Source organism: Leiobunum rupestre, chromosome 1 (genome assembly GCF_980474605.1).
Source record: "Leiobunum rupestre chromosome 1, qqLeiRupe1.1.hap1, whole genome shotgun sequence".
Taxonomy (NCBI): Eukaryota; Metazoa; Arthropoda; class Arachnida; order Opiliones; family Sclerosomatidae; genus Leiobunum; species Leiobunum rupestre.
Window position 1 is genome coordinate 67,277,286 of NC_143384.1, and position 22,838 is coordinate 67,300,123.

At 38.0% G+C, this 22,838-nt stretch overlaps 1 protein-coding gene across 1 annotated transcript in view; it reads right to left on the bottom strand.

Moving 5' to 3' along the window:
- LOC149966192 (protein Wnt-11-like) overlaps positions 1-22,838 on the bottom strand; it is a 41,223-nt gene that overhangs the window by 13,415 nt on the left and 4,970 nt on the right. Inside the window, exon 2 of the mRNA XM_090171058.1 lies at positions 325-665. Within this exon, the coding sequence (XP_090027184.1) occupies positions 325-665 (341 nt within the window). The remainder of the gene's footprint in view (positions 1-324; positions 666-22,838) is intronic.

A 22,838-nucleotide genomic window follows, 5' to 3' on the forward strand; every position in this document is an offset into this window, starting at 1 on the left:
TAATGTTAACAATAAATTATAATTTTTTTACTATAATTATAATAAGTATTAATTAAGTAGTTGAAGTGATATGAAATGTTGAAATTTATGTTTGTTTTTAATTATATAAATAATAAATAATTGTCATTTTTGTGGATACAACGAAATCGAACTTGGCCCATTAGAAAGGTCGGAAACTTAAAGCTTAACTCTAAAATATTAAAAGTTTTCTTAACTCGTTTGCGAGGGGTCTATTAACTTATCTGGTGCTTAACGAATACGAGGACGAAAATTTAGTCTAATTTAATTCTATATATTATATTCTAAAAAGAGTGTTTTGTTTACCTAACGTGAGGTCGACGGTTAAATTGGGTGCGAAGCTGAGACTTAAACAATTCCATCGTCGAAGACGGAAGGTTTCTTCGCAAACTTTGATTGTTAAAAGTGAAGCTAGCGCTACGTAAGGCATGACGTCCAGGTACTTCTGACAAATCTTGGTTTGTTTTCCTTTGAGGTAGCCCGCTCTCCTGGCATTAGCACAACCGGAACTGAAAAGTAACGTGATTTTCTTCTTCGATGATTCGTTGTTGCCCATCATGAATTGCGACGGTAATGCTTGTCCAGTGGATCTTTCCTTGGAGATTTTATCTGACGTACTCCTTACTGGCTTCACTCTCCAAAGTCCACTATAAAATACATATATTTAGGACAATATTAATAAAAAAAAAGCCCACCATTTCTATCTGTTAAGGGATATCTGTTATCTGATCAGCAGTGGTGTAGTCAGGACAGGGCGCCACCCCGGTGCTTTTTTCAAAGGCAGGTCCCCACCCCGCCCTGGTTTTTCTAACTTGCCAGGGCGTGCCCTGCTTCTATTTCGCAAATCATTGGCACTTGCGTACTAGTTCGTATCAAATTTTTGTTTATTAACAATGTTGAGTTTTAGTACCTATTATACATTTACTAATTATTCTTCACGTTTCCTACTTTACTGCCAGCCTTCATATAAACCCCGTCACTCTAGTAACAGTAACAGTTGTTTCTAGTTTTACTCTAATCAACTCTGGGAGTTTTATTTTCCAATTTAATTTTTTGTAATAAATATTAGCGAATGAGGTCATATTTAGAAAGCACGTTTATTGTTTTTGGTTATCTTAAAATTGTTAGTCTAGTCCAAGATTAACATTTATTGATTGTTAGAAAATATAAATTTTTATTTCATAAATTATACGTAGAATTCGCTGACATAGGAATGCTGAGTATTACTATTAGCCCAACCTCGCAGCCTCGAATAAAGGGTGTGTGCATTTATGATGAAATTTGCCCGTAGGAAAGTACCGTAACAATTTCCAATAATTAACTAGTTACGACCAACTTCAAATCTTCAATCACGATAAATATCGAAGTTGGACGTACATTTATAGCTGCCGGTACAGCCAACTTCGATCACGTGTGAAATCAAAGTTGGCCGTACACAGATAGCGCCCCGGTTCTTTTGCTTTAGGACTACAACAAATAAGTTGGCCTTATTTGAATTTCTTAATAGGTCTGATTTTTAAGTAAAAAAATCAATTCATCATCCAGCTATAGACTCTTAAATAAAACCTGTTCAGCGATTTCCCAAGAAGTAGTAACACAGAGAGCCAGGACATACATCTAAAAGCGATTTATTTTTAAGCAAGCGCTGCTTAACATTTCTTTATCGAAGGACTCGTTCAATTTCGCACGCGCCTCCTGAAAGATAAAAATGCGTGCGTGCTAACAACTTAAGCCTTACAAACCAAACTAACATAAACACTTGACTATTTTATTCAGTGACTCACGCGCATGCGTGTAAGGGGGAAAGAAAAAGAGCGCGGCATTTATTGAAGCGCCTTTTCGCGACACATTGTAGAGCATTATTAAGCGGCATTCCACTATCGCTTGAAACCAGTTTTCAAGACTAGTTGATCTCAATTTCATTGGTCAAAACTCGTATTGAAACCGACTTGAACTGGAGTTTAAGTTCTAGAGTGACCGTGGCTTTAGTCAGGTTAAGCCATCCGTCAGCCACGTGTAGGAGGACCGTTTCGGAGTGTAGATTGAACACCATAAAGTGACGTCTACACTCATACAAATTCCACCAACACGTTTTCAAGATGTGACTTAGCCGGTCTCTTATCGTGTCTTATTAGTTAATAAAAAAACATTTAGTAAATGGTAGTTTGTTTTAGACCAAAAAGGTCTTTTTTAAAAGCAGTACCTGTAAGTAAATCTTTTTTAAATGTTTAGAAAATCCACCTATATGTTTTTTTTTGGGGTGGGGGGGGGGGTGACTAAACCTGTCTCTTATGTGATCTTATTAGTTAATATAAAAACATTTTGTAAACGGTTTTTAGTTTTAAGCAAAAATGTCTTTTTTTAAAGCATTACCTAAAGTTAAGGTTTTTAAAATGTTTACTTTTCAAATCATATCTAAAAGAAGTAACAGATTCAGTTTAAAAAATTTCCGTTTATTCGATTACTGTAAACCTACTAACTATAATAAGTAAATGGTTTAAAAATGGTCTTATCTGATTTTGATACAGTTGAAAAAACCTTGGAAGCACAATTGTTTCTTACTTATGTAGTAAAAGATTTAAAAAAGAATGCTTTAATATTCATTACATACAATAAAAGTATATATAATTTAAGACCGGAATCCATCACTCTACTAGGAATTCACATCGTGGCAGATTTTCGTCTCGATGTGGCTGGCGGGTTTTTTAACGTAACTACGTTAACTTAACAAACAACAACGTAATAGGGTAGCGCCCACAGAGAAGATTTTTTATCTCGTAGCCGGGGCCAAATACGTCAGAGTGATCTTACCATACGCGATACGGCCGGATAAGCATTCCAAATAGAGGTATGGATTCCTGTGTGAGATAATTTCCCACCTTCCTCTACTACTAAGGTATTTCGCTTGAAAATTCGTTTCGCATAAAACAAAATTGCAAGCAGGACTTCATACTCCACTTAATGACATTGTCACTTTTGTAAAGAGGAAATTAAACCACGTGTACGGGGAGACCGTTTCTCGATTTGGCCCTAGAAGAGCCAATGGCAACTCTGTCTAGCTGTGCTAAAGAGTGCTGATGATGACGTAGATAGTACGATACATCATTGGCTATTCTCGGGCCAATTGGAGAGTGGCAGAGAAATCGATAAACGTGGTATTACCTATGCGACAACCATATCGTAGTAAGGAGATCTATGTACGTTCTATATTCACGGGCGTATGCGAATAAATTCATGATGATATTGAGATTTTTTAAGAAAACATGACTTATTAATAGTGTTGTTAATTTTCCGGGAAAATAAAATTTCCGCAAATCGGAAAAATAAAAAATTAAAATATAAATTAATTTTTAACTTTTTATCGATATAAAATGTCTAATATAAGTAAACATACTACAAAACATTAATAGTTTTACATTATTAATCAGTTTAAACTAGTCTGGTGGTTTAGTTTTACTTTCAGATTCGACAAAATGAGATGAAAATTCCGCTTCATTTAAATTTGTAAACAATATATTAGACTTATCACGAAATGAAAACTTTTTTATTTTAAATACGGAAAATTTTCCGGAAAAAAATCCTCGGTTATTTTCCAGAAAATTTTCCGAGCGGGAAATTTTACACGGAAAATTTTCCGATTTACAACACTACTTATTAATAAATGAATAGCTTTAGACTATACTATGTTTTTATTTTGTATCATGCGGGAAATGGTGGAATTTGTGGCCCATTGAAATCTACCTCGAACTTATGAAAGTACAAGTTTCATTCTATTTAGATTGTAATTTTCTCGACAGATATTTGATATCTTGGAAATCTAGCAGTTTATTCTGTTCGAGGGGTAAGACACTCTGCGAACTCGGTGTACACTGCCGTACCTTTGACAGTGCTAAATGGAACTCGCGAACTCTTGAAAATATGTACCTTTAACAGTGCTAAATGTACGAACTCGGTGTACAGATTATCTGGGACTGTGTTACCCCTCGATTCTGTTGTGATAACAGTTGTTTATTTGTGAATATAATTGTTAGTCCTACAGAGAGCTCAGCAAGGATGATGAATCAATCCTTTTTCGGCAACCTTTTTAACATAACTTTTAGATAATTTATATTATTTAACCTGATTTTTAAATTGGGACAATTCCAAACTCACTGTAACTCGGTTTTCATCTCAGAAGAGAACAAATGTAATTTATAATTTAGACAAATATATCGATAGTTAAAGCGCAATTTTTAATTTGACTGATGCAAAATTCTGATTATTAGTGTACTCAATTTAAAATAATGATGGCAGTAATGTTTTATAGAGCCCTAAAATGTTTATGTAGGAAAATAATGTTAAAAGAATTCCACCCATGTATGCGATTTTTGCATATAAAAAAATTTGTTGCAATTCGTTGTGGACATGCGAATAATTAATATAATAGCCGACTTTATAACGCCGTTAATAAGACTAACAAGACGTACGACGGTAGGAATACACACAATCCTCCTGATGTGTTAAGTTTGTTTGAGCTATTTACAGCAACCTGCAACGCCGGTGACATAACCAATATATATCCACGGCCATACTTATTTGAACTCATACTTATTTGTGACTTCTGTGGTCACACTTATTAGTTAATTCTTATCAGACGTTGAGTATCACATTTATTTGTTACTTATAGTCAGACGTTGAGTATCAAATTTATACACACACGTTGCAAGCATCGCGTATTGCTCCGATAAGTGTCACACTTATTTGTTACTTTGGGCCATATTAGAACGGCCTCCAATAAGTGTCACACTTATTTGTTACTTTAGGTCATATTAGAACTGCCTCCAATAAGTGTCACACTTATTTGTTACTTTGGGTCATATCAGAACGGCCTCCAATAAGTGTCACACTTATTTGTTACTTTGGGTCATATCAGAACGGCCTCCAATAAGTGTCGCACTTATTTGTTACTTTGGGTCATATTAGAACGGCCTCCAATAAGTGTCACACTTATTTGTTACTTTGGGTCATATCAGAACGGCCGCCAATAAGTGTCACACTTATTTTATACTTTGGGTCATATCAGAACGGCCTCCAATAAGTGTCACACTTATTTGTTACTTTGGGTCATATTAGAACGGCCTCCAATAAGTGTCACACTTATTTGTTACTTTGGGTCATATTAGAACGGCCTCCAATAAGTGTCAAACTTCTTTGATACTTTGGGTCATATCAGAACGGCCTCCAATAAGTGTCACACTTATTTGTTACTTTGGGTCATATCAGAACGGCCTCCAATAAGTGTCACACTTATTTGATACTTTGGGTCATATCAGAACGGCCTCCAATAAGTGTCACACTTATTTGAAACTTTGGGTCATATCAGAACGGCCTCCAATAAGTGTCACACTTATTTGTTATTTTGGGTCATATCAGAACGGCCTCCAATAAGTGTCACACTTATATGTTACTTTAGGTCATACGTTGTTAGCATCGCGTATTACTCCGATAAGTGTCACACTTATTTGTTACTTTGGGTCATATCAGAACGACCTCCAATAAGTGTCACACTTATTTGATACTTTGGGTCATATCAGAACGGCCTCCAATAAGTGTCACACTTATTTGATACTTTGGGTCATATCAGAACGGCCTCCAATAAGTGTCACACTTATTTGTTACTTTGGGTCATATCAGAACGGCCTCCAATAAGTGTCACACGTATTTGTTACTTTGGGTCATATCAGAACGGCCTCCAATAAGTGTCACACTTATATGTTACTTTAGGTCATACGTTGTTAGCATCGCGTATTACTCCGATAAGTGTCACACTTATTTGCTACTTTGGGTCATATCAGAACGGCCTCCAATAAGTGTCACACTTATTTGTTACTTTAGGTCATACGTTGTTAGCATCGCGTATTACTCCGATAAGTGTCACACTTATTTGCTACTTTGGGTCATATCAGAACGGCCTCCAATAAGTGTCACACTTATTTGTTACTTTGGGTCATATTAGAACGGCCTCCAATAAGTGTCACACTTATTTGATACTTTGGAACATATCAGAACGGCCTCCAATAAGTGTCACACTTATTTGTTACTTTGGGTCATATCAGAACGGCCTCCAATAAGTGTCACACTTATTTGTTACTTTGGGTCATATCAGAACGGCCTCCAATAAGTGTCACACTTATTTGTTACTTTGGGTCATATCAGAACGGCCTCCAATAAGTGTCACACTTATATGTTACTTTGGGTCATATCAGAACGGCCGCCAATAAGTGTCACACTTATTTGTTACTTTGGGTCATATCAGAACGGCCTCCAATAAGTGTCACACTTATTTGTTACTTTGGGTCATATCAGAACGGCCGCCAATAAGTGTCACACTTATTTGTTACTTTGGGTCATATCAGAACGGCCTCCAATAAGTGTCACACTTATATGTTACTTTAGGTCATACGTTGTTAGCATCGCGTATTACTCCGATAAGTGTCACACTTATTTGTTACTTTGGGTCATATCAGAACGGCCTCCAATAAGTGTCACACTTATTTGATACTTTGGGTCATATCAGAACGGCCTCCAATAAGTGTCACACTTATTTGAAACTTTGGGTCATATCAGAACGGCCTCCAATAAGTGTCACACTTATTTGTTATTTTGGGTCATATCAGAACGGCCTCCAATAAGTGTCACACTTATATGTTACTTTAGGTCATACGTTGTTAGCATCGCGTATTACTCCGATAAGTGTCACACTTATTTGTTACTTTGGGTCATATCAGAACGGCCTTCAATAAGTGTCACACTTATTTGATACTTTGGGTCATATCAGAACGGCCTCCAATAAGTGTCACACTTATTTGATACTTTGGGTCATATCAGAACGGCCTCCAATAAGTGTCACACTTATTTGTTACTTTAGGTCATACGTTGTTAGCATCGCGTATTACTCCGATAAGTGTCACACTTATTTGCTACTTTGGGTCATATCAGAACGGCCTCCAATAAGTGTCACACTTATTTGTTACTTTGGGTCATATTAGAACGGCCTCCAATAAGTGTCACACTTATTTGTTACTTTGGGTCATATTAGAACGGCCTCCAATAAGTGTCACACTTATTTTATACTTTGGGTCATATCAGAACGGCCTCCAATAAGTGCCACACTTATTTGTTACTTTGGGTCATATCAGAACGGCCTCCAATAAGTGTCACACTTATTTGTTACTTTGGGTCATATCAGAACGGCCGCCAATAAGTGTCACACTTATTTGTTACTTTGGGTCATATCAGAACGGCCTCCAATAAGTGTCACACTTATTTTATACTTTGGGTCATATCAGAACGGCCTCCAATAAGTGTCACACTGATTTGTTACTTTGGGTCATATCAGAACGGCCTCCAATAAGTGTCACACTTATTTGTTACTTTGGGTCATATCAGAACGGCCTCCAATAAGTGTCACACTTATATGTTACTTTACGTCATACGTTTTTAGCATCGCGTATTACTCCGATAAGTGTCACACTTATTTGTTACTTTGGGTCATATCAGAACGGCCTCCAATAATGTCACACTTATTTGTTACTTTGGGTCATATCAGAACGGCCGCCAATAAGTGTCACACTTATTTGTTACTTTGGGTCATATCAGAACGGCCGCCAATAAGTGTCACACTTATTTGTTACTTTGGGTCATATCAGAACGGCCTCCAATAAGTGTCACACTTATATGTTACTTTAGGTCATACGTTGTTAGCATCGCGTATTACTCCGATAAGTGTCACACTTATTTGTTACTTTGGGTCATATCAGAACGGCCTCCAATAAGTGTCACACTTATTTGTTACTTTGGGTCATATCAGAACGGCCTCCAATAAGTGTCACACTAATATGTTACTTTAGGTCATACGTTGTTAGCATCGCGTATTACTCCGATAAGTGTCACACTTATTTGCTACTTTGGGTCATATCAGAACGGCCTCCAATAAGTGTCACTCTTATTTGTTACTTTGGGTCATATTAGAACGGCCTCCAATAAGTGTCACACTTATTTGATACTTTGGGTCATATCAGAACGGCCTCCAATAAGTGTCACACTTATTTGTTACTTTGGGTCATATCAGAACGGCCTCCAATAAGTGTCACACTTATTTGTTACTTTGGGTCATATCAGAACGGCCTCCAATAAGTGTCACACTTATTTGTTACTTTGGGTCATATCAGAACGGCCTCCAATAAGTGTCACACATATATGTTACTTTAGGTCATACGTTGTTAGCATCGCGTATTACTCCGACAAGTGTCACACTTATTTGTTACTTTGGGTCATATCAGAACGGCCTCCAATAAGTGTCACACTTATTTGATACTTTGGGTCATATCAGAACGGCCTCCAATAAGTGTCACACTTATATGTTACTTTAGGTCATACGTTGTTAGCATCGCGTATTACTCCGATAAGTGTCACACTTATTTGTTACTTTGGGTCATATCAGAACGGCCTCCAATAAGTGTCACACTTATTTGATACTTTGGGTCATATCAGAACGGCCTCCAATAAGTGTCACACTTATTTGTAACTTTGGGTCATATCAGAACGGCCTCCAATAAGTGTCACACTTATTTGTTACTTTGGGTCATATCAGAACGGCCTCCAATAAGTGTCACACTTATTTGTTACTTTGGGTCATATCAGAACGGCCGCCAATAAGTGTCACACTTATTTGTTACTTTGGGTCATATCAGAACGGCCTCCAATAAGTGTCACACTTATTTGTTACTTTGGGTCATATCAGAACGGCCGCCAATAAGTGTCACACTTATATGTTACTTTAGGTCATACGTTGTTAGCATCGCGTATTACTCCGATAAGTGGCACACTTATATGTTACTTTAGGTCATACGTTGTTAGCATCGCGTATTACTCCGATAAGTGTCACACTTATTTGTTACTTTGGGTCATATCAGAACGGCCTCCAATAAGTGTCACACTTATTTGTTACTTTGGGTCATATCAGAACGGCGTCCAATAAGTGTCACACTTATATGTTACTTTATGTCATACGTTGTTAGCATCGCGTATTACTCCGATAAGTGTCACACTTATTTGCTACTTTGGGTCATATCAGAACGGCCTCCAATAAGTGTCACTCTTATTTGTTACTTTGGGTCATATTAGAACGGCCTCCAATAAGTGTCACACTTCTTTGATACTTTGGGTCATATCAGAACGGCCTCCAATAAGTGTCACACTTATTTGTTACTTTGGGTCATATCAGAACGGCCTCCAATAAGTGTCACACTTATTTGTTACTTTGGGTCATATCAGAACGGCCTCCAATAAGTGTCACACTTATATGTTATTTTAGGTCATACGTTGTTAGCATCGCGTATTACTCCGATAAGTGGCACACTCATATGTTACTTTAGGTCATACGTTTTTAGCATCGCGTATTACTCCGATAAGTGTCACACTTATTTGTTACTTTGGGTCATATCAGAACGGCCTCCAATAAGTGTCACACTTATTTGTTACTTTGGGTCATATCAGAACGGCCTCCAATAAGTGTCACACTTATTTGAAACTTTGGGTCAAAGCAGAACGGCCTCCAATAAGTGTCACACTTATTTGTTACTTTGGGTCATATCAGAACGGCCGCCAATAGTGTCACACTTATTTGTTTCTTTGGGTCATATCAGAACGGCCTCCAATAAGTGTCACACTTATTTGTTACTTTGGGTCATATCAGAACGGCCTCCAATAAGTGTCACACTTATATGTTACTTTAGGTCATACGTTGTTAGCATCGCGTATTACTCCGACAAGTGTCACACTTATTTGTTACTTTGGTTCATATCAGAACGGCCTCCAATAAGTGTCACACTTATTTGATACTTTGGGTCATATCAGAACGGCCTCCAATAAGTGTCACACTTATATGTTACTTTAGGTCATACGTTGTTAGCATCGCGTATTACTCCGATAAGTGTCACACTTATTTGTTACTTTGGGTCATATCAGAACGGCCTCCAATAAGTGTCACACTTATTTGATACTTTGGGTCATATCAGAACGGCCTCCAATAAGTGTCACACTTATTTGTTACTTTGGGTCATATCAGAACGGCCTCCAATAAGTGTCACACTTATTTGTTACTTTGGGTCATATCAGAACGGCCTCCAATAAGTGTCACTGTTATTTGTAACTTTTGGTCATATTAGAACGGCCTCCAATAAGTGTCACACTTATTTTATACTTTGGGTCATATCAGAACGGCCTCCAATAAGTGTCACACTTATTTGTTACTTTGGGTCATATCAGAACGGCCTCCAATAAGTGTCACACTTATTTGTTACTTTGGGTCATATCAGAACGGCCTCCAATAAGTGTCACACTTATATGTTACTTTAGGTCATACGTTGTTAGCATCGCGTATTACTCCGATACGATAAGTGTCACACTTATTTGCTACTTTGGGTCATATCAGAACGGCCTCCAATAAGTGTCACACTTATTTGTTAATTTGGGTCATATTAGAACGGCCTCCAATAAGTGTCACACTTCTTTGATACTTTGGGTCATATCAGAACGGCCTCCAATAAGTGTCACACTTATTTGTTACTTTGGGTCATATCAGAACGGCCTCCAATAAGTGTCACACTTATTTGTTACTTTGGGTCATATCAGAACGGCCTCCAATAAGTGTCACACTTATTTGTTACTTTGGGTCATATCAGAACGGCCTCCAATAAGTGTCACACTTATTTGTTACTTTGGGTCATATCAGAACGGCCGCCAATAAGTGTCACACTTATATGTTACTTAAGGTCATACGTTGTTAGCATCGCGTATTACTCCGATAAGTGGCACACTTATATGTTACTTTAGGTCATACGTTGTTAGCATCGCGTATTACTCCGATAAGTGTCACACTTATTTGTTACTTTGGGTCATATCAGAACGGCCTCCAATATGTGTCACACTTATTTGTTACTTTGGGTCATATCAGAACGGCCTCCAATAAGTGTCACACTTATTTGAAACTTTGGGTCATATCAGAACGGCCTCCAATAAGTGTCACACTTATTTGTTACTTTGGGTCATATCAGAACGGCCGCCAATAGTGTCACACTTATTTGTTACTTTGGGTCATATTAGAACGGCCTCCAATAAGTGTCACACTTATTTGTTACTTTGGGTCATATCAGAACGGCCTCCAATAAGTGTCACACTTATATGTTACTTTAGGTCATACGTTGTTAGCATCGCGTATTACTCCGACAAGTGTCACACTTATTTGTTACTTTGGTTCATATCAGAACGGCCTCCAATAAGTGTCACACTTATTTGATACTTTGGGTCATATCAGAACGGCCTCCAATAAGTGTCACACTTATATGTTAATTTAGGTCATACGTTGTTAGCATCGCGTATTACTCCGATAAGTGTCACACTTATTTGTTACTTTGGGTCATATCAGAACGGCCTCCAATAAGTGTCACACTTATTTGATACTTTGGGTCATATCAGAACGGCCTCCAATAAGTGTCACACTTATTTGTTACTTTGGGTCATATCAGAACGGCCTCCAATAAGTGTCACACTTATTTGTTACTTTGGGTCATATCAGAACGGCCTCCAATAAGTGTCACTGTTATTTGTAACTTTTGGTCATATTAGAACGGCCTCCAATAAGTGTCACACTTATTTTATACTTTGGGTCATATCAGAACGGCCTCCAATAAGTGTCACACTTATTTGTTACTTTGGGTCATATCAGAACGGCCTCCAATAAGTGTCACACTTATTTGTTACTTTGGGTCATATCAGAACGGCCTCCAATAAGTGTCACACTTATATGTTACTTTAGGTCATACGTTGTTAGCATCGCGTATTACTCCGATAAGTGTCACACTTATTTGCTACTTTGGGTAATATCAGAACGGCCTCCAATAAGTGTCACACTTATTTGTTACTTTGGGTCATATTAGAACGGCCTCCAATAAGTGTCACACTTCTTTGATACTTTGGGTCATATCAGAACGGCCTCCAATAAGTGTCACACTTATTTGTTACTTTGGGTCATATCAGAACGGCCTCCAATAAGTGTCACACTTATTTGTTACTTTGGGTCATATCAGAACGGCCTCCAATAAGTGTCACACTTATATGTTATTTTAGGTCATACGTTGTTAGCATCGCGTATTACTCCGATAAGTGGCACACTTATATGTTACTTTAGGTCATACGTTTTTAGCATCGCGTATTACTCCGATAAGTGTCACACTTATTTGTTACTTTGGGTCATATCAGAACGGCCTCCAATAAGTGTCAAACTTATTTGATACTTTGGGTCATATCAGAACGGCCTCCAATAAGTGTCACACTTATTTGAAACTTTGGGTCATATCAGAACGGCCTCCAATAAGTGTCACACTTATTTGTTACTTTGGGTCATATCAGAACGGCCTCCAATAAGTGTCACACTTATATGTTACTTTAGGTCATACGTTGTTAGCATCGCGTATTACTCCGATAAGTGTCACACTTATTTGCTACTTTGGGTCATATCAGAACGGCCTCCAATAAGTGTCACACTTATTTGTTACTTTGGGTCATATTAGAACGGCCTCCAATAAGTGTCACACTTCTTTGATACTTTGGGTCATATCAGAACGGCCTCCAATAAGTGTCACACTTATTTGTTACTTTGGGTCATATCAGAACGGCCTCCAATAAGTGTCACACTTATTTGTTACTTTGGGTCATATCAGAACGGCCTCCAATAAGTGTCACACTTATTTGTTACTTTGGGTCATATCAGAACGGCCTCCAATAAGTGTCACACTTATTTGTTACTTTGGGTCATATCAGAACGGCCTCCAATAAGTGTCACACTAATATGTTATTTTAGGTCATACGTTGTTAGCATCGCGTATTACTCCGATAAGTGGCACACTTATATGTTACTTTAGGTCATACGTTTTTAGCATCGCGTATTACTCCGATAAGTGTCACACTTATTTGTTACTTTGGGTCATATCAGAACGGCCTCCAATAAGTGTCAAACTTATTTGATACTTTGGGTCATATCAGAACGGCCTCCAATAAGTGTCACACTTATTTGAAACTTTGGGTCATATCAGAACGGCCTCCAATAAGTGTCACACTTATTTGTTACTTTGGGTCATATCAGAACGGCCTCCAATAAGTGTCACACTTATATGTTACTTTAGGTCATACGTTGTTAGCATCGCGTATTACTCCGATAAGTGTCACACTTATTTGCTACTTTGGGTCATATCAGAACGGCCTCCAATAAGTGTCACACTTATTTGTTACTTTGGGTCATATTAGAACGGCCTCCAATAAGTGTCACACTTCTTTGATACTTTGGGTCATATCAGAACGGCCTCCAATAAGTGTCACACTTATTTGTTACTTTGGGTCATATCAGAACGGCCTCCAATAAGTGTCACACTTATTTGTTACTTTGGGTCATATCAGAACGGCCTCCAATAAGTGTCACACTTATTTGTTACTTTGGGTCATATCAGAACGGCCTCCAATAAGTGTCACACTTATTTGTTACTTTGGGTCATATCAGAACGGCCGCCAATAAGTGTCACACTTACATGTTACTTTAGGTCATACGTTGTTAGCATCGCGTATTACTATGATAAGTGGCACACTTATATGTTACTTTAGGTCATACGTTGTTAGCATCGCGTATTACTCCGATAAGTGTCACACTTATTTGTTACTTTGGGTCATATCAGAACGGCCTCCAATAAGTGTCACACTTATTTGTTACTTTGGGTCATATCAGAACGGCCTCCAATAAGTGTCACACTTATTTGAAACTTTGGGTCATATCAGAACGGCCTCCAATAAGTGTCACACTTATTTGTTACTTTGGGTCATATCAGAACGGCCGCCAATAGTGTCACACTTATTTGTTACTTTGGGTCATATTAGAACGGCCTCCAATAAGTGTCACACTTATTTGTTACTTTGGGTCATATCAGAACGGCCTCCAATAAGTGTCACACTTATATGTTACTTTAGGTCATACGTTGTTAGCATCGCGTATTACTCCGAGAAGTGTCACACTTATTTGTTACTTTGGGTCATATTAGAACGGCCTCCAATAAGTGTCACACCTATTTGAAACTTTGGGTCATATCAGAACGGCCTCCAATAAGTGTCACACTTATTTGTTACTTTGGGTCATATCAGAACGGCCGCCAATAGTGTCACACTTATTTGTTACTTTGGGTCATATTAGAACGGCCTCCAATAAGTGTCACACTTATTTGTTACTTTGGGTCATATCAGAACGGCCTCCAATAAGTGTCACACTTATTTGTTACTTTGGGTCATATCAGAACGGCCTCCAATAAGTGTCACACTTATATGTATTTTAGGTCATACGTTGTTAGCATCGCGTATTACTCCGATAAGTGGCACACTTATATGTTACTTTAGGTCATACGTTGTTAGCATCGCGTATTACTCCGATAAGTGTCACACTTATTTGTTACTTTGGGTCATATCAGAACGGCCTCCAATAAGTGTCACACTTATTTGAAACTTTGGGTCATATCAGAACGGCCTCCAATAAGTGTCACACTTATTTGTTACTTTGGGTCATATCAGAACGGCCGCCAATAAGTGTCACACTTATTTGTTACTTTGGATCATATCAGAACGGCCTCCAATAATGTCACACTTATTTGTTACTTTGGGTCATATCAGAACGGCCGCCAATAAGTGTCACACTTATTTGTTACTTTGGGTCATATCAGAACGGCCGCCAATAAGTGTCACACTTATTTGTTACTTTGGGTCATATCAGAACGGCCTCCAATAAGTGTCACACTTATATGTTACTTTAGGTCATACGTTGTTAGCATCGCGTATTACTCCGATAAGTGTCACACTTATTTGTTACTTTGGGTCATATCAGAACGGCCTCCAATAAGTGTCACACTTATTTGTTACTTTGGGTCATATCAGAACGGCCTCCAATAAGTGTCACACTTATATGTTACTTTAGGTCATACGTTGTTAGCATCGCGTATTACTCCGATAAGTGTCACACTTATTTGCTACTTTGGGTCATATTAGAACGGCCTCCAATAAGTGTCACACTTATTTGTTACTTTGGGTCATATCAGAACGGCCTCCAATAAGTGTCACACTTATTTGTTACTTTGGGTCATATCAGAACGGCCTCCAATAAGTGTCACACTTATTTGTTACTTTGGGTCATATTAGAACGGCCTCCAATAAGTGTCACACTTATTTGATACTTTGGGTCATATCAGAACGGCCTCCAATAAGTGTCACACTTATTTGTTACTTTGGGTCATATCAGAACGGCCTCCAATAAGTGTCACACTTAATTGTTACTTTGGGTCATATCAGAACGGCCTCCAATAAGTGTCACACTTAATTGTTACTTTGGGTCATATCAGAACGGCCTCCAATAAGTGTCACACTTATTTGTTACTTTGGGTCATATCATAACGGCCTCCAATAAGTGTCACACTTATTTGTTACTTTGGGTCATACGTTGTTAGCATCGCGTATTACTCCGATAAGTGGCACACTTATATGTTACTTTAGGTCATACGTTGTTAGCATCGCGTATTACTCCGATAAGTGTCACACTTATTTGTTACTTTGGGTCATATCAGAACGGCCTCCAATAAGTGTCACACTTATTTGTTACTTTGGGTCATATCAGAACGGCCTCCAATAAGTGTCACACTTATTTGTTACTTTGGGTCATATCAGAACGGCCTCCAATAAGTGTCACACTTATTTGAAACTTTGGGTCATATCAGAACGGCCTCCAATAAGTGTCACACTTATTTGTTACTTTGGGTCACATCAGAACGGCCGCCAATAAGTGTCACACTTATTTGTTACTTTGGGTCATATCAGAACGGCCTCCAATAAGTGTCACACTTATTTGTTACTTTGGGTCATATCAGAACGGCCTCCAATAAGTGTCACACTTATATGTTACTTTAGGTCATACGTTGTTAGCATCGCGTATTACTCCGACAAGTGTCACACTTATTTGTTACTTTGGGTCATATCAGAACGGCCTCCAATAAGTGTCACACTTATTTGATACTTTGGGTCATATCAGAACGGCCTCCAATAAGTGTCACACTTATATGTTACTTTAGGTCATACGTTGTTAGCATCGCGTATTACTCCGATAAGTGTCACACTTATTTGTTACTTTGGGTCATATCAGAACGGCCTCCAATAAGTGTCACACTTATTTGATACTTTGGGTCATATCAGAACGGCCTCCAATAAGTGTCACACTTATTTGTAACTTTGGGTCATATCAGAACGGCCTCCAATAAGTGTCACACTTATTTGTTACTTTGGGTCATATCAGAACGGCCTCCAATAAGTGTCACACTTATTTGTTACTTTGGGTCATATCAGAACGGCCGCCAATAAGTGTCACACTTATTTGTTACTTTGGGTCATATCAGAACGGCCTCCAATAAGTGTCACACTTATTTGTTACTTTGGGTCATATCAGAACGGCCGCCAATAAGTGTCACACTTATATGTTACTTTAGGTCATACGTTGTTAGCATCGCGTATTACTCCGATAAGTGGCACACTTATATGTTACTTTAGGTCATACGTTGTTAGCATCGCGTATTACTCCGATAAGTGTCACACCTATTTGTTACTTTGGGTCATATCAGAACGGCCTCCAATAAGTGTCACACTTATTTGTTACTTTGGGTCATATCAGAACGGCCTCCAATAAGTGTCACACTTATTTGAAACTTTGGGTCATATCAGAACGGCCTCCAATAAGTGTCACACTTATTTGTTACTTTGGGTCATATCAGAACGGCCGCCAATAGTGTCACACTTATTTGTTACTTTGGGTCATATCAGAACGGCCTCCAATAAGTGTCACACTTATTTGTTACTTTGGGTCATATCAGAACGGCCTCCAATAAGTGTCACACTTATTTGTTACTTTGGGTCATATCAGAACGGCCTCCAATAAGTGTCACACTTATATGTTACTTTAGGTCATACGTTGTTAGCATTGCGTATTACTCCGATAAGTGTCACACTTATTTGCTACTTTGGGTCATATCAGAACGGCCTCCAATAAGTGTCACACTTATTTGTTACTTTGGGTCATATCAGAACGGCCTCCAATAAGTGTCACACTTATTTGTTACTTTGGGTCATATCAGAACGGCCGCCAATAAGTGTCACACTTATATGTTACTTTAGGTCATACGTTGTTAGCATCGCGTATTACTCCGATAAGTGGCACACTTATATGTTACTTTAGGTCATACGTTGTTAGCATCGCGTATTACTCCGATAAGTGTCACACTTATTTGTTACTTTGGGTCATATCAGAACGGCCTCCAATAAGTGTCACAGTTATTTGTTACTTTGGGTCATATCAGAACGGCCTCCAATAAGTGTCACACTTATTTGAAACTTTGGGTCATATCAGAACGGCCTCCAATAAGTGTCACACTTATTTGTTACTTTGGGTCATATCAGAACGGCCGCCAATAGTATCACACTTATTTGTTACTTTGGGTCATATTAGAACGGCCTCCAATAAGTGTCACACTTATTTGTTACTTTGGGTCATATCAGAACGGCCTCCAATAAGTGTCACACTTATATGTTACTTTAGGTCATACGTTGTTAGCATCGCGTATTACTCCGACAAGTGTCACACTTATTTGTTACTTTGGGTCATATCAGAACGGCCTCCAATAAGTGTCACACTTATTTGATACTTTGGGTCATATCAGAACGGCCTCCAATAAGTGTCACACTTATTTGTTACTTTGGGTCATATCAGAACGGCCTCCAATAAGTGTCACACTTATTTGTTACTTTGGGTCATATCAGAACGGCCTCCAATAAGTGTCACACTTATATGTTACTTTAGGTCATACGTTGTTAGCATCGCGTATTACTCCGATAAGTGTCACACTTATTTGTTACTTTGGGTCATATCAGAACGGCCTCCAATAAGTGTCACACTTATTTGTTACTTTGGGTCATATTAGAACGGCCTCCAATAAGTGTCACACTTCTTTGATACTTTGGGTCATATCAGAACGGCCTCCAATAAGTGTCACACTTATTTGTTACTTTGGGTCATATCAGAACGGCCTCCAATAAGTGTCACACTTATTTGTTACTTTGGGTCATATCAGAACGGCCTCCAATAAGTGTCACACTTATTTGTAACTTTTGGTCATATTAGAACGGCCTCCAATAAGTGTCACACTTATTTTATACTTTGGGTCATAACAGAACGGCCTCCAATAAGTGTCACACTTATTTGTTACTTTGGGTCATATCAGAACGGCCTCCAATAAGTGTCACACTTATATGTTACTTTAGGTCATACGTTGTTAGCATCGCGTATTACTCCGATAAGTGTCACACTTATTTGCTACTTTGGGTCATATCAGAACGGCCTCCAATAAGTGTCACACTTATTTGTTACTTTGGGTCATATTAGAACGGCCTCCAATAAGTGTCACACTTCTTTGATACTTTGGGTCATATCAGAACGGCCTCCAATAAGTGTCACACTTATTTGTTACTTTGGGTCATATCAGAACGGCCTCCAATAAGTGTCACACTTATTTGTTACTTTGGGTCATATTAGAACGGCCTCCAATAAGTGTCACACTTATTTTATACTTTGGGTCATATCAGAACGGCCTCCAATAAGTGTCACACTTATTTGTTACTTTGGGTCATATCAGAACGGCCTCCAATAAGTGTCACACTTATTTGTTACTTTGGGTCATATCAGAACGGCCTCCAATAAGTGTCACACTTATTATTATTTTAGGTCATACGTTGTTAGCATCGCGTATTACTCCGATAAGTGGCACACTTATATGTTACTTTAGGTCATACGTTGTTAGCATCGCGTATTACTCCGATAAGTGTCACACTTATTTGTTACTTTGGGTCATATCAGAACGGCCTCCAATAAGTGTCACACTTATTTGTTACTTTGGGTCATATCAGAACGGCCTCCAATAAGTGTCACACTTATGTTATTTTAGGTCATACGTTGTTAGCATCGCGTATTACTCCAATAAGTGGCACACTTATATGTTACTTTAGGTCATACGTTGTTAGCATCGCGTATTACTCCGATAAGTGTCACACTTATTTGTTACTTTGGGTCATATCAGAACGGCCGCCAATAAGTGTCACACTTATTTGTTACATTGGGTCATATCAGAACGGCCTCCAATAAGTGTCACACTTATTTGTTACTTTGGGTCATATCAGAACGGCCGCCAATAAGTGTCACACTTATTTGTTACTTTGGGTCATATCAGAACGGCCTCCAATAAGTGTCACACTTATATGTTACTTTAGGTCATACGTTGTTAGCATCGCGTATTACTCCGATAAGTGTCACACTTATTTGTTACTTTGGGTCATATCAGAACGGCCTCCAATAAGTGTCACACTTATTTGATACTTTGGGTCATATCAGAACGGCCTCCAATAAGTGTCACACTTATTTGAAACTTTGGGTCATATCAGAACGGCCTCCAATAAGTGTCACACTTATTTGTTATTTTGGGTCATATCAGAACGGCCTCCAATAAGTGTCACACTTATATGTTACTTTAGGTCATACGTTGTTAGCATCGCGTATTACTCCGATAAGTGTCACACTTATTTGTTACTTTGGGTCATATCAGAACGGCCTCCAATAAGTGTCACACTTATTTGATACTTTGGGTCATATCAGAACGGCCTCCAATAAGTGTCACACTTATTTGATACTTTGGGTCATATCAGAACGGCCTCCAATAAGTGTCACACTTATTTGTTACTTTGGGTCATATCAGAACGGCCTCCAATAAGTGTCACACGTATTTGTTACTTTGGGTCATATCAGAACGGCCTCCAATAAGTGTCACACTTATATGTTACTTTAGGTCATACGTTGTTAGCATCGCGTATTACTCCGATAAGTGTCACACTTATTTGCTACTTTGGGTCATATCAGAACGGCCTCCAATAAGTGTCACACTTATTTGTTACTTTGGGTCATATTAGAACGGCCTCCAATAAGTGTCACACTTATTTGTTACTTTGGGTCATATTAGAACGGCCTCCAATAAGTGTCACACTTATTTTATACTTTGGGTCATATCAGAACGGCCTCCAATAAGTGCCACACTTATTTGTTACTTTGGGTCATATCAGAACGGCCTCCAATAAGTGTCACACTTATTTGTTACTTTGGGTCATATCAGAACGGCCTCCAATAAGTGTCACACTTATATGTTACTTTAGGTCATACGTTGTTAGCATCGCGTATTACTCCGATAAGTGTCACACTTATTTGCTACTTTGGGTCATATCAGAACGGCCTCCAATAAGTGTCACACTTATTTGTTACTTTGGGTCATATCAGAACGGCCTCCAATAAGTGTCACACTTATTTGTTACTTTGGGTCATATTAGAACGGCCTCCAATAAGTGTCACACTTATTTTATACTTTGGGTCATATCAGAACGGCCTCCATTAAGTGCAACACTTATTTGTTACTTTGGGTCATATCAGAACGGCCTCCAATAAGTGTCACACTTATTTGTTACTTTGGGTCATATCAGAACGGCCTCCAATAAGTGTCACACTTATTTGTTACTTTGGGTCATATTAGAACGGCCTCCAATAAGTGTCACACTTATTTGATAATTTGGGTCATATCAGAACGGCCTCCAATAAGTGTCACACTTATTTGTTACTTTGGGTCATATCAGAACGGCCTCCAATAAGTGTCACACTTATTTGTTACTTTGGGTCATATCAGAACGGCCTCCAATAAGTGTCACACTTATATGTTATTTTAGGTCATACGTTGTTAGCATCGCGTATTACTCCGATAAGTGGCACACTTATATGTTACTTTAGGTCATACGTTGTTAGCATCGCGTATTACTCCGATAAGTGTCACACTTATTTGTTACTTTGGGTCATATCAGAACGGCCTCCAATAAGTGTCACACTTATTTGATACTTTGGGTTATATCAGAACGGCCTCCAATAAGTGTCACACTTATTTGAAACTTTGGGTCATATCAGAACGGCCTCCAATAAGTGTCACACTTATTTGTTACTTTGGGTCATATTAGAACGGCCTAAAATAAGTGTCACACTTATTTGTTACTTTGGGTCATATTAGAACGGCCTCCAATAAGGGTCACACTTATTTGTTACTTTGGGTCATATTAGAACGGCCTCCAATAAGTGTCACACTTATTTGTTACTTTGGGTCATATTAGAACGGCCTTGAAAATGCTAGAGATAAATTCGCGTATAGTCTCTATAACACGCGTATTTCCAATGTTGGAAATTGAGGGGGGTACGGATATGCTGTCCAAAAAACCTTACTTAGAATTAAAATCAAGCAACGTAATTGCAATTTTAGGTTTTATGGTAACCACAGATATTGTTTAAATTTAAAACTGATTAAGGTTCCTGTAAGTTAACTGTAAACTATATCCATTCTGAATTAATTAAAATTTTAAATGAAATTTTAAAAAGTACAAAATTTTGGTAAACATAATATTTTTAAATAATCAGTTTTGATTTTGAGTTAAAGACAGGTTTAAAAATATTTTGAAACAAGTAACAAAATACCAAGGACTATTTTCAAAAACCAATTTGCTTGAGCCATATGGTTTAAAACACATTGTCATGATCCATATGGTGTAAGCCAACTTGGTATGAACAATATAGTGTAAGCCACATTGTCATGATCCATATGGTGTAAGCCAGCTTGGTATGAACAATATGGTGTAAGCCACATTGTCATGATCCATATGGTGTAAGCCAACTTGGTATGAACAATATAGTGTAAGCCACATTGTCATGATCCATATGGTGTAAGCCAACTTGTTATGAACAATATGGTGTAAGCCACATTGTCATGATCCATATGGTGTAAGCCAACTTGGTATGAACAATATGGTGTAAGCCACATTGTCATGATCCATATGGTGTAAGCCAACTTGGTATGAACAATATGGTGTAAGCCATATTGTCATGATCCATATGGTGTAAGCCACATTGTCATGATCCATATGGTGTAAGCCAACTTGGTATGAACAATATGGTGTAAGCAACATTGTCATGATCCATATGGTTTAGGCCACATTATCATGATACATATGGTTTAGGCCACATTTTCATGATCCATATAGTGTAAGCCACATTTTCATGATCCATATGGTTTAGGCCACCTTGTCATGATCCATATGGTGTAAGAAAACTTGGTATGAACCATTTTTTGTAAGCCACATCGTCATGATCCATATGATATAAGTTAACTTGGTATGAACCATATACTTTAAGCCACATTGGTATGAGCCTTATACTTAAAACCACATTGGTATGAACCATAACTTGAAATAATCAATAATAATAATAATAATCAGCTAGGCTAATAAAATAAATTACATTGGTATGAACCATGCCTTAAAGTAAACCACATAGGTATGAACCATGTTTTAAAATAAACCACATTGGTATGAACCATGCCTTAAAATAAACCATTTAGGTATGAACCATGTTTTAAAATAAACCACATTGGTATTACCAATTACTTAAAACAAACCATATTGATATAAACCAGCTAATCCTGCTTTCATACAAGTCGTTCTATAATGGTTTGAGTTCTTCGTTTTTTGTGTTTACTTATATTTCATTTTCGTGTATTTTAATTTTTCCATTCAAAAACGCTTTCCGA